Source organism: Sitophilus oryzae, unplaced genomic scaffold, assembly GCF_002938485.1.
Source record: "Sitophilus oryzae breed Bouriz unplaced genomic scaffold, Soryzae_2.0 scaffold_577_pilon_pilon, whole genome shotgun sequence".
NCBI classification, from domain to species: domain Eukaryota; kingdom Metazoa; phylum Arthropoda; class Insecta; order Coleoptera; family Curculionidae; genus Sitophilus; species Sitophilus oryzae.
Window position 1 is genome coordinate 673,781 of NW_022147170.1, and position 14,349 is coordinate 688,129.

The following is a 14,349-nucleotide window of genomic DNA, read 5'->3' on the forward strand; positions in this document are numbered from 1 at the left end:
GTATACCAATTGCTGCACGTATCCAAAAGATATTCTTTCGCAGATCAATAAAGCTGATACCGATAATTACAAAATACTCAAAAATGTAACTCTTAAAACCGTCTGCAAATATTTGACGGGCGATTTCGTCCAAAATCAACAAAAGCGCTGGACAAAGACCAAAACGCTTTACTTTTTGATTAGTCCGGCTGCTCTTATCTCTATCTCAATGGCTCAATTTAAACTTTAAGGGGGACTATATAAACAAGCGTCTCACCAATTATCACTAGTTGTTGCGGAACAGACCTCTGACCAGTATGGAGGACAGTGGCCAGCGGAGACACCCTTTGGGTCTAGTGTTCCTTGTGGTTTTAGTGTTCGGACATGTTACAGCCAGCGAAGGTAGGTACTGATTAGTATAGGTCGTTGTATGGACGTTACATTAGGATCAAGTGCTCGGTTGTTATAATGTATACGGTATTTCTTCAATTTTTTTCTGGAATATGTTATACAGGGTGAGTCTTAAATAAGTGCAAATATTGTCAGTGGAGGTAGATCTTAATAAAAAAATATATTCGCTCTTTACCGTTTTTCAAATGAGTTCAAAATAACCGAGTTATTTCTTAATTCTGATTTTATTAAATTCTTTGAAGATTCTGCGATTTTTTGCTTAAATTTTGAGAACCACTGGATTTTTTCTGAGTGTTTCTTTCTTGTAAATTTAATCTATGTTCCCATAATATCAAAATATTTTTTTAACTAACAAAATTTAAAAAACTCCAATTTGTTTTTCGAAAAATACCAAACTAAAATTAAATCGCGAAAAAGAAATTATAGACGTGTTTCTGTGGTCTATATACCGGGTGCGTGTCAGAAGTAGCTCACCCCTATAACTTTTATATTTTTTTCAGATAAAAAAAATTAAACTTGGTATGTCAGAATATGACATAAATTAGGATAGATTGACGTATTCAATTCTTTTCGGCCACTTCCTGTTTCACCGGAAATGACTATAACTTTTGATTTTTAAATGGCACCCTCGATATTTTTTTAGCTTATTCGATAGAAAAAATAGTAATAGTATAGATTGACATATCATATGTCAACTTTTGACATTTTCGCTTAAAACAAAATTGTATTTTAAATTTCAATCTAGACTGTCATGGCTGTATTAAAAACACTAATTTTTAATCAAGGAGCCTTGGAAAAATAGATTTGATCGTTTAATGTTTTTAGTGTCTTGGCCGGTTAAAAGATGCCCAAATCGTATTTTTAATCATATCTACATTTTTTTTCAAATGAAACGAGGGTGGCTTATTAGCATATTTGGAAAATGCATTCTTTTACGAATAATTTGGTATTTCGAGTCAAATTGTCGTTATGAATCCCATTTTGCAATTTCAAATAAACCATATTCGAAAATGTCAAAAACATATGATATGTCATTCTATCCAGAGTCTCATTTCTATCTAATAAAGTAACAAAATACCGAGGATGCCATTTGAAAATCAAAAGTTGTAGTCATTTCCGGTGAAACAGGAAGTGACCGAAAACAACTGAATACGACCATCAATCCTAATTTATGTCATATACTAACATACTAAATATCGATTTTTATCTGTAAAAAATTAAAAAGTTATAGGGGTGAGCCACTTTTGAGACGCATCCTGTATACCACCGCTAAAAATATTTGAATTTATTTAAAACTCGCCCTGTATAAGTATACGGTCTTTCTAAACATATTTTCCTGTATTACGTTATACTGTATGTCCACGGATCATCTTTATAAGAAGAAAGACTATTTTATTATTAATATTTTGAGAAAAAATATTAATAATAAAAGCTAGAGGGGGGGGGGGGTATTCTTTATAAAAAAATACTTGTTCTAAAATAGTTAATCCCGTTTATACGTTTCTATAATATTTACTGAATAATATAGGTATGTTGTTACATCATTAAAATAAAGTGCCAGACTATTATAATATGTATACGGCCTTTTAAACATTTATTTTTCTCTAGAATACGTTATACAGTATGTCCCAGAATTTCGCAGATGGAGACCTGGCCTCTATGGACCAGTTTCAGATACTGGCTTTTATCAAAGCCTTGAGGCTCTATGATTAGTTATAACTCCTTATAACTCAAGAAAGAGGAACACACAATAGATCTGTAAAGGTCGCGGTGATTAATCCTCCTCCTAAACAATCTACATTCTACATGACTCAGAATCATCCTTACAAGGAGACAACTTTTTTATTTATTAACTTTTTGAGGATAATGCATCTTTCATAAAAGTATTTGCTTGTTCCAAAATGATTAATACCCTTTATACTTTTCTAAATGTCCATATTGTTTTCAAGAATAATTAAAAATTAATATGAAAATATAACATTTCTGTGGTAACATTTCATTTTCATTGTTTGATAGATGCTTTAGTATTATTAATTTTAATTAACGTCATATTTTTTGCTGTTAACATAACATCAAAAATTTGATGTTACTCAAAATTAATAATAACCATCTATCCAAGAATGAAAATAAAGTGAGATTACCATAGAAACGCGATTTGAATTTTAGGACAATATTTTCTTTGTTTTTTAAGATTTCTCCTAAGCGGTATGCAGATTTGGAAAGGTATAAAGGAGATTAACCATTTTAAAACAAGCAATGGGTTTTTTATTACAAATGCACTTTTCTCAAAATATTATGATGAAAAAAGTGTTTCCTTTTTGTAAAGAATATTCAGGAACATAGTGTATATTTAGGATATTACAATTTGGACTCTTGTTGTTTGAATTTGTATGCGTAATACCTAATGTTGTATTCAAATATTTACTAAATAATTAATTTTCCTTGGTATAATAATTAACAAATAATTAAACAAAAATAAAAATATAAATGTTTATCCACCAGTAGGTATTGAAATTTTAATCTTTCTAAGCTCTCTAACAGAGCGTAGAATAAAAATTATATATAAAGCTAAGTAAAATAAAAATAATGTAAAACACACTATGAATAACTTGATTTTTTAGAGTATCAAAAAGTATTTTTTAATTTAAAAACTGATGAAAAAAAAGTGTACTATATAATAATTGTGGGTGGTACATATTTCTAATGGTCTTCTAAGTTAGATCTATTTCTCATTTCTTAATATAATGTGGCCCTATACCGCCAACCTGCCAAACCAAAACTGCGCCCTGTAAGGCCTATTGTGTTTGTCCTGTTTCTATATCTGCACCCAGTCTTCTATTCCTGTGACCTGCAATAGCTTCTTCAGGTCCTTGATAAGATGGAAGCATAGTTCCTTCTAGACCTGCTTTCCCAAATAGAAAGTATCGCTTGCGAGTTTTTTGTTATGTGAAAAATATGGAAAAATATTTTAATGATACATTAATTAAATGAAATAAACTTGAATAGGATTTAAACTTAATAAATAACTATATTTATATATGGATATATTTTAATCATCCACTCGATGATAAACCTTCAAGGATATGTTTTTTTTTCATTAACACAGACAAACATGGGGTCTTAACCTTTTTTCTCACAAAGTAAAGAAAAATCATAAAAGCAGAATGCAAGTAGTAGTTTATATTATTCATTGGATAATGACCACAAAGATAACATATTCGCAATAAATAATAATTAAGAAGAATTACATTATTGTATATTTATAACTTGATTTGGTGAACTTATTGAACCGTCGAGGAGTAAACTAGATAATGGTTCAGGATTTTATAATATTTTTTTTATATATTTTTTGATTGCAACAAATAATACTCTTTTATTTTGACAATTCTTTAAGGAGTAATTATTTAATAATAATTTATGGTCTCTAAATTTTTTAATCTAATCAATTACGTATTAACATTTATAGTGGCCGTATCTATATTAAGGACCTTTATTTCTATAATAATTATAATGACTTGGTAATTACACGGCAACATACACTAGTTTATTCCTAAAAAATGTCTATACCTATGTGGCGGATTCATCTCTCCAAAAAAATCCTATATGGATATTTCACCACTGCAAGAAAGTCTACAAAATAAAATAGTTATTTTTTGTAAACACTTCTGGGCGTTAATCCAAACGGAAACTACTTGTCAGAAGTTAGGTTTACAGATATAAAAATTTGCCTAACGAACAAAAAAAGGTTAACGTTTAATTTTTTTTTGAGATTTTTACAAATCTTAGATTTGTCAGCCTTCATGGGACACAGGGCACAGAATAAATTTTAATAACGCCAAAATTATAATGAAAGAAGCGATAGCCTTTAAAAGAAATATAAAAGAGGCTTTTTTAATACAATCTAATAAGAATAAAATGTATTGCTCATGCATCTGTAGATGTTAGTACTGTATGGCAATCGCTTCTTTGATTTTAAAGAACATAACATAAATAAACATAACATACGTAAAAATTAAAAATAATCATACAGAAAGTTTGGGGTTTTTTGGTTTTACCATATTAAGTAATTGCTGTAAGGTAGTAATTGTCAATTTTGAAGTTTAACTTGATATAATGTCATTTTAACAGAACGTCAACGGTTTTTGTAGACATATATGTTTTAAAAAACTAAAGTGTTCTCGAATAGTTGAATTTAAATATTTTAAATAGTTTTTTTTCTTTATTCTTTGTATTTTTTTGCTTCCGACGCCGTAAAGATATAAACTTTCCGAAACGTTAAGCATTTTTTGTTCGTTAGGCAAATTTTTATATCTGTAAACCTAACTCTGACAAGTAGTTTCCGTTTAGATTAACGCCCAGAAGTGTTTACAAAAAATAACTATTTTATTTTGTAGATTTTCTTGTAGTGGCGAAATACCCAAATAGGATATTTTTACTTTATTCCTAAGTGCACTGTTTAAACTTATTTAGCAATCAAAATAGTAGATTATTCTTCTCTAATTATGGTACAGTGCGTTTGCCAATATTGATACGATCACTAGATATAAATGTTAATAATTCAAGTTGTTAAATATTATGTACTTCCTTAGACACCAACTAATCTCGTCAACTGACTTGGTTTTACATAGGAGGTTTGGTTAGGTTGGGGTTAGGGATTTGGGATCCTGTTTGATCCCTCATTCGGAGGTCTTGGGCCCATTGCGATGCCTCTGTATTATTATACTAAACCTTCCTCTCATTCTTTCTTTGCGTTAAAGCTCTACCAGCTCTTTGCAAAGTTCCCGATGACGCTGATGTTGGCTTCTGCTGCTTCCTCTAGTCCCTCCAAAAAACCTTGCTCTAAAGTCTTAAAGCATCGTTTTTCCAGTGCCGGACAGTGGCACATCAGACGCTCTATGGTTTCTTCTTCCTCTCCGCATTCTCTGCAATAGTCGTTGTTCGAAATCTTCCATTCAACGAGGTTTACCCCCGTGGAGCAGTTTCCAGTGATGACACACACCAATATGCGTACTAGATTCTTTTTGTGCTCTAGTAGTTGCTTTGTCTTTTTGCTATCTACCATTTTCGAGCTGTAGTGCATTCTTCGATAAACATAGTACAGGTCAATAATAAATTATTCAATATTATTAAGCATGCATTGGATTTAGTAATTGGATTTAAAGTCAAAAGAGATGGAAGTGAGTATAAATTTCAATATCATTGAATTAAAAGAAGGAATTACAGCACTAAACAAACTAGGCAAAGTCTACATTTTTATTTTCCTTATTAAATCAAATCACTCTAAACGTTTCACAAGCTGATAACACGAGTATATTAATATCCTGTGTCATCAAAATATTCCTAGTCTTGAACTTGTCCTCTAATCAGGGGGTCAAAAAACTGCTCGCGACAATAAAGGAGGCTCTATTTAATACAATCCTCCTTCACATTCTTGTCATGGACACAATCAGTCCTCGTCAATTTTTCTTCTTATTTTGTATCATGAGAAAGGTCACTGATAAGGATTGGCCAGTAGTGTTATTTTAGTCGCACGTACTCGAACCGCGGCAAATATATTTATTGCAATAGTTCAAAATTCTGAAAAATTGTTAGATAAACAACACAATTTATTGATAATTAGAGTGGATAAAACTTGGAGAGGTTAAATGTTATTAGACACATAGACACGTTTGATTTGAAACTATATGTATAAAAATCTGCTTTTGCTATAATAATTACTTTTAATACAAACACGATAAAATAACCAATAAATAATAATTTTACATCAGTTAAAAACAAAGTAAAAACAACAATAACTGATTGATGTATGTATGTCAATAATAAATTATTTCTCTTGCTTCAGTATACAGGTTGTACCAAGCTGTGCTTGTATTAAAAGTTTCTAGAGAAGTAAAATCTCTACATCACAATTTTTTGATATATTATTGCTTCACATTGAGATTTTTTAGTAAAAATAGTTTCAGTATGGCGGCACTTCCGAAAGAACCTCTGTAACACTTCATAAATTTTGATATGAAAGACTATATCTAAAGCTAACTTTATGATGTATACATATACGTATGTTTTTCAGGACGACAAAACATGAGTTTTTGAGGAATAAACGCCGTATTTAACATTTTCAGAAAAAATGCATTATTTATAGAAGCTTTTGCTTGTTCTAAAATAGTTAATCCCGTTATACTTTGCCAAATTTCAATACCTTTTTAGAGAAAATTAAAAAAAGTCCTAAAAATCACAAGGCGTTTCTATCGTAATATAATTTCGATTTCATTCTTTGATAGATGGTTATTATTAATTTTGATTAACGTCATATTTTTCTGGTCAAAGTATCACATTTTCCGGTAATTATCATCACCCTTTCCGTAACATTGAACGAAATAAATTTTATGCTTCTTTAACATTTTAAAACAGCAATAAATATGACATTAATTAAAATCCTATCAATAAGAATCTATCAAAGAATTAAAACCAAATTATATTACCATAGAAACGCATGGTATAACGGTATGGAAATTTGGAAAAGTATAAACGGAATTAACTATTTTAGAACAAGGAAAAATTTCTATGAAAAAATGCATTTTTCTTAAAATCTCAATAATAAGAAAGTTTTTCCTCTTTTAAAGACAATCCGGGGGCATACTCTATATGGGGAAAAATAATTAGTTAATTAAAAACAAGCAGGTGAGCGTACAGATATATAGGTATTTGATAATCATAACAAAAATGTATGTGTAAGACTGTTGACAATCACGTCCAATATACCTTTTAGGAGTATTCGCACCAATCCGTTTACTTTGTTAAGATCAGTTGGGAAATGCTCATTACGTACAATTATTTTAAGTGGATAATGGACTTCGACTTTATACATACGCTTATTGTGGCAGCGCAATTCACAGACGACTAACAATGATACCCTCCTAGCTGTCACTCGTACCCGTACGATTTTTATTGGTACTGCCTCTATAAACTGTTCGAAGAAAATGAAATAAACGTATTTCCGATGAATTAAAAACGTCCATTTTTAGCTTGTTTAGAGATTTTTCTACGTTTGATATACCTACACTCCCCGACAAAAATTTCGGCCACCCTAAAGACTTTGTAAAATCTTATGGTTTATAACTTTATTATTTTTTATCCGTTTTTCGTTATTTTTTTACCATTTAATACATCAATTTATTGTAATAGTATTCTACTAGTATAGTAATTAACATTTTTAGTTTAGATTGTATTCATCATGATCATCATTTCCAATTATGGTATAGCCTCCCTCGCATATTTAGATACTCTCTTTGTAATTGGGCCCATTGTTGTCTATAGTTAGCTATGCGGGTTCAAGTTATCTCTGCTTATTTTCTAATATTATCCTGCTAATTATTATCCCTCTCAGGTTTGGTCTCTTAATTCTTCCTGGGTACCATGTTGTAATTTTTGTGGTACATTTCTTGTTTGTCTTTCTTGCCAGATGTCACTTGAGGGATTTGATTGTGTTGATGACATCTATTACCTGGATCTTTTGTAGTATCAACTCTAATCTTTTACGGTCATTCAAATTGCCAGCATATTTCATTCCATTGAGCGTTATGCGATCTACAGTTTACTTACAAAGTCCGTTTTATGTGTTGGAATTAGATGGTGTCATATTTCGCATGAATTGGTAGTTTTTTTTTGTCCTGAGGGATTTGATTCTGTTGATGATATCTATTACCTGGGTCTTTTGTCGCATCCACTCTATTCTTTTACGGTCTTTCTTGGTTATTCCCAGTATATTTCGTTCCAATAAGCGTTGTGCGACCTGCAGTTTCCTTATAATGTCCGTTTTAAACTGGTCAGGTTTCGCATACATAGGTCATGACTGGTAGTACACATTTGTCAAATGTTTTATTCTTTAGATAAAGTGGCATTCTAGATTTTACTATGCTTGAGTTTCTTCCATATTTACTCCATGCTTAACGATGCTTAATTCTTCTGTTGATTTCTGGTAGTAGAGATCCAGAGCTGTATATTAGTTGTCCCAAAATATATATATTCTTCCACTATTTTCAGTGTTTTGTTATTTATTAGAATATTTTTTGTCACTAGTTCGTTGTACATTACTTTAATTTTTGCTAAAATTCATTTGTTAGTAATTTTATATGTAAAATTATATGGTGAATGTCATCGATGTTCATTTCCAAGCCAACTCAATCCCGTTTTTTTCGATCATACGGTATTTAATATTAACCATTACTACAGTGCTGGCAACTGTTACTTTTGGGTCGGAACTTACACGTGTGGAGGTAAATCGCATAAGGATCTTATTAAGTCGGAGTGAGAGAAATACGACGGTATGCTGTTGCGGCGTTGCCGATACGCCTTTCCCTATCAGGTAAAGTAAAATCACGATCGCAAACCGCTTATTTTTAAACGACTTTTTTTTCGAAAATATAACTAGATAAAATCATTAGATATGTTTCTGAGCATCTGAAATAGAATTACAAGGATATTGGTAAGGTAATCAGTTATTTTTAATAGATTTTGAGATATCGATTTATTTTGAATTCATTTGAGTTCTAATAGCGCGACCACTGTCGAATACCAACTCAATTCCACTTATTTTTTACCAAAAATGCAAGTGTTTCTAACTTGTAATTAAAAATTTTCAAGCTCTGGGGAAAATTAGAACGACTCGTTATTAAATAAACAAATAAAGTATCGCGAGACGTAATTAAATCGTGAAGCTGCAGCTGAACGCATGATGTTCACCTTTCCCTAGAACTTTAGGTACTGATTACTGAATGGGTCGACCGGTGGACTGCGACAAATCTGCTATATCCCCTTCCACGTCTCTTAGCAATTTGCGCAGTTTCTCGATTTGTTTCATGCATTTGGCAACGTATTTACTGTTCTCTCTTTGCTCAGTACATTATAGACGCATTGTACTCTTCTTACATACGGAAATCTCGACGCAAGACTAACCTTTGCCAGCCCTTAGTATACATCTGGTTGCTATAAGCAAAATAATATATTTTTTTTTATTTTCAGATGTTTGTCGGACGGAATGCAAAGGTGGTAAGTATAAAAAAATCAAAATTAAAAATAAGAATATTACATAGAAGTTTTTTCTCTATTTTTAAGCTGGAAAAACGTTTAAGTACGCCGCTGGTACGACGTACAAGTACAACTACGATGGAAAAATAGAAATTTCGCTGTCTTCTGCGGAAGGACAATCGACGGGCACGGAAGTCAAGGCCGAAGTACTGCTAACACAACAGGATGAGTGCAATCAAATTCTGAGGCTGCACAACGTCCAGATCTTGGGATCCGATGGCAAGGTAACTCGATTTAAAGAGATATTACACCGAGTATTACACTGATGCATTTGAAATGCTTGAAACTTAGATTAATAAAGAATAAATAATCAATTACAAGGGCGTACCAAGGAAGGCTTTGAGAAATCATATAACTAATTTTTAATTCTTTTAAGAGTTTTTTTTAGTTCTTTCTAAGACACCATAAACCGACACAATATTTTCGTATATTTTAAATTTCAATATACCTCCCATATGATAAAAAAAGCGCCAAAGACGGCTGCGGAATGACAATCGATGATAATTTGGCGAGGTCAATCTCTAGATGTTATTAACTAAAAATTGATTTTCTGGAATTTTAAACTAAACCATTTAAAATATCATTTTTCCCAATATAAAAATAAATTACAACCTTCTTAAGGCCAACTGGCAGTAAGCGCCATTAAAGAACAAAGAAGAGTAAATAACGTCTAGGGCTTGACCTCGTCAAAATTAACATCTATTCTCATTTGCCAGCAGTCTTTAATGACTTTTTTTTTCAATCGTATGGTACCTATTTGTCTGTCACTATAATTTCTAATACTACTATACTCTTATTTGACAGAAAGTCGGTTCAATCGCCGACATAGAAAAGCCAATCAGACTCAATTTCAACGACGGCGAACTGTCAGACAGCATCTGCGTAGTGGACGGTGACAACCAGAACTCTATCAACATCAAGAGAGCCATAGCTTCCATTTTCCAAGCCTCCCTAAAATCCGGCTACGAAACTGACGTCTTTGGCAGATGTCCAACTGAACTGTCATCGCACAAAGAGGGAAACTTGTTGGTTATCCAAAAAGCTAGAAGCCTGAACAAGTGTGCATACAGGTAAAGCCATTTTCGTCTCTTTATAATAAAAAGGATACTATCTGTATCCTTTTTAGCTACTCTTATAAAAAAGGGTTATCAAATAGTCATTCTAAGGCTGCAAATTAAAGAATCTGATTTAATTAAAACAAAAAATTCCTTCTATAGACCATACCAAATAAACTTTTAGTCACGTGTCAAGTCAAACTCCAAGTCACAGCGTTTTTTACATATTTTCCTTTAATCAAAATGTTTCTTTTTCTTGTGGTGTCGAGCCTGTCTTCAGGCATTGGCGATCTCCATGACTGTTTCGTTGAAGAGTTCTTTATTGCCGCATGAAACAGCGTCTCCACCTCCAGACTGGTCCAGTTCCTTATGTTTCTCAGCCATGACAGTTTTTCTCGACCTATCCATCTTCTACCTTCGACTTTTCCTTGAGTGATCAAACGAGGAGCATAATATTTGATGCCGCGCAGTATGTGTGTATTATGAAGTAGGTAATCTTTCTGGCCTTGATGGCGGTTAAGAGTTTCCGATCTTTATTTAGCTGTTCCAGAACTTCTTCGTTTGCTTGTATGTTCGGTACGAGAACACCACATTTCAAAGGCTTCTATTTTATTTATATTTTCGACATTTCGCGTCCATGTCTTGCAGCTGTAAAGAAGAGTGGACTATATGTATATAATAATAAAAACGTAGTGTCCGCAATCGGGTTTGCACTGAAAGGTTTCTATTAGTGAGCGTGGTATTCCATTTGTTAAATGTTCTACGTGCCATTTCAATTCTTGCCTTTACCTCTTCGTCACAGGTATTTTCACTATTCAGTCAGCTTCCTAAATATCTAAAATGTGGTACTTAATTCTTCGTTCAATATTGTGGTCGCTGATTTTGATCGGGATTGGATTTATTTGTATTGTACACATCTATTTCATCTTCTTGAAATTTATATTAATACACCAATTGCAACTAGCTTCATGTACTCTGTCAAGCAGCATTTACAAGTCTGCCATTCTTTTTGCGACAATGGCGGTGTCGTCTGTGTACCTTACGTTATTTGTGATCTCGCCTCCAATTTTAATGCCTTCTGTCCTGCTGGATAAAGCCTCATGAAAAATGTTCTCTCAATACGAGTTGAATAATAACGGTGACAGAACACACCTCTGTCTTATTCCTCGTTTTATTGGAATGGCATTTCTAGTTTCTTCATCTAGTGTAACAGCAGCAGTTTCATTGTAGTATAGTTTACCAAAAGGCGCATGTCATAGCTGTCCACGTTATACAATTACAGATGCCAAAAAAGCTCTGTATGTTTGACTCGATTGTCACATTTTCAATGTCTATGAAGCACACATAGATGTTCTTGCAAAATTTGCAGTACTTCTGTAACAATAGTCTCATGCAAAACAGGGCTTCTCTTGTGCCTAGTCCGCTACGAAACCCAAACTGCTTTTATCCGATGTTTTGTTCACATTTAGCATATTCTGTTGATTTAAAAGTATTTTTAACATATGGCTCATCAGACTAATAAGCCTGAAGTCATCACAAAATATTTTAGGAAACAAAAATTAATTACGTAAACATGTATTATTTACATCAACGAAACTCACCTCACTAACTGAACTCAAGGTACCTACATAAAGAGCCATTATTATCGTGTTCTCGTTCGAAATATTCTAATCAGGATGCAAAAAAGTTTTTTGCAACGGCTAATAAGCTGTTGCAGCATCTTGTACACTTCGCTGGAAAGAAGAAAAAATAAGCTGTTCTAAAAAGGCGACTACAAGAAAATTTTCGACTACAAGGTCTGCTAGTAAAAAATCTTAAATTGTCAAAACTAAATTCTGATCAAAAAAAATCTAAATATCAGTAGATAAATATGGCAACTTGACATTTTTTGCAGTAGAGCTACTACCTGAATTGCCAGTGGACAATTTAAATTCCAGTTAGTCAGCCCGTCGCCGAATATGCCCATGGTTGGCAACAATGAATTTAATAACCGCGCTCTCGATGACGTAATTAAAAGTTTATTTGATATCGATAGTACTATAATTTAGTGTTCTTTACTTTTTGCAATAATGATTTTTGAATTAATTCAACCTTTTTCTGTAGAGAAAACATCCAACAAGCATTTTTGGCCACCGCTTTCAACTTGGACAGCGAAATCAAATCTAGTCCTCTGTTAAACGGAGATTATCGTGCTGTGATCAAATTGAAAAATGGTGTATTGGACCAGGCCACTGTAACCGAAAATTACATTTTCATTCCTTTCTCTGTTGGTCAGAATGGAGCTAAAGCCCAAGTAACCAGTAAACTGCAGTACACTGGCACTGGAAAAGATGCTGTAGAGGCTCCAGTCAGCAAACCAAAGTAAGATATCTAGAACGTATTTCTAAAAGAGAACGTATTACATTAGCTATACATATCACAATGTTTGTAAATTGTTTTTCTAGATCAATCATCTTTGAAAACCCCCATCCCATTGTTGCCTCATCCAGTAGCGTACAAACCATCGTCAACGCAGTTAAAGAAGTAGCCAAGACCATCGAACTGGTTGTTAGCGAGTCAACGGCAAAGGAATTCGTCAACTTACTTAAAATTGTCAGAGTTAGCAAGAAAGCCGATTTGTTAGCCGCCTATAATCAAATCAAAAGTGGAGTTGGTAAGTACTTAGCGTTCCTTCTATGTTGTATTCAAAGGAGAGCAGTCTAAACCGTACCGCTTTATACAAAAGTTAAAAAAAGTACCAAATTTTTTGGATTGGGCGGTTGTAAGTCGTCTATATTAACGATGCTCTTTTAATGTTAATAAAATGTTTTTCTTATTTCCTGTACGTTTTTTTTGTATGTTATTTCTTAAAAAAGCGTTATATTGTTTTAGGTGTAGGTGATAAGGATGCTGCCAAGAGAGTATACATCGATTCGTTGTTAAGATCAGGCAATGGAGAAAGTGTCGAAGCTCTTCTTGAGCTCATAATCAAGAACGAACTCAGCGAGTCCGACTCAAAACTAGCCTTACTCGGTCTCAATGTCGTACGCCATGCAACTGAAGGAGCATTATCATCTGCAGCTGTAAGTACTTGCATTTATTTAGAAGTACCATATTATGATCAAAAAGTTTTATAATCAAGCAGAGTCTTCATTTTTACTATACATAAAGGTCTTCCACTAGAACTGTTTCTAAGAAGCAAGGAATATTTGTTACACGTTGGATATTATCTTTCATTAATTTTGTCCTACTTTTACGTTGAGCATAGTGCGCTCTCCAGCGGGTTCGGTTGTTTGCAATTAATTTGACATCTTGCCTTGATCGGTTTACTGCTTCGATATCCTTAATAATTGTTCTTTGCCATGTGTTTTTTGGACGACCAGTTCTTCTACTATCTTGTGGGTTCCACTCAATAGCTCTGTCAGCGATGTTGTTTCCGCTTCGCCTTAATATGTGATCAATTTACCTCCATTTCCTTAGTTTGATATATTTGACAGCAAGAATAATTTAAATTGCAATTATTCTATATTAATATAAAGTCAAAGGAACAGCGATTTTTTGTCGAAGGTCTGATGATGGCTGTCAGGTAGTTTATCTTATCTGAACCGGTCAAAAATAAATATTTTTGATGGTGGTTTAGCATTGATATTTGTTTATCACATTAAGTTTTATAATGAGCCACCACTTTGTGGAAATGAACAGACTCTATAACATAGAATAATTAAATTCTATTCGAAGATACCTTTGGGCTGAATAAACTCTTCGGGTTGTTTTCCCTCGCGCATTGTGACTTGATAACTCCGACTTATGAGGTGCTTATTGTAGGGCGCTATTCCAC

The 14,349-nt window shown here is 32.9% G+C and overlaps 1 protein-coding gene across 1 annotated transcript in view; it reads left to right on the top strand.

Moving 5' to 3' along the window:
* Positions 1-228: 228 nt before the first annotated feature.
* The window catches only part of LOC115887546 (apolipophorins), a 48,903-nt gene continuing 34,782 nt past the window's right edge, over positions 229-14,349 (top strand). Inside the window, exons 1-7 of the mRNA XM_030907008.1 lie at positions 229-381; positions 9,412-9,438; positions 9,505-9,701; positions 10,282-10,547; positions 12,636-12,893; positions 12,977-13,185; positions 13,404-13,594. Of these exons, the coding sequence (XP_030762868.1) occupies positions 297-381; positions 9,412-9,438; positions 9,505-9,701; positions 10,282-10,547; positions 12,636-12,893; positions 12,977-13,185; positions 13,404-13,594 (1,233 nt within the window). The 5' untranslated portion in view covers positions 229-296. The remainder of the gene's footprint in view (positions 382-9,411; positions 9,439-9,504; positions 9,702-10,281; positions 10,548-12,635; positions 12,894-12,976; positions 13,186-13,403; positions 13,595-14,349) is intronic.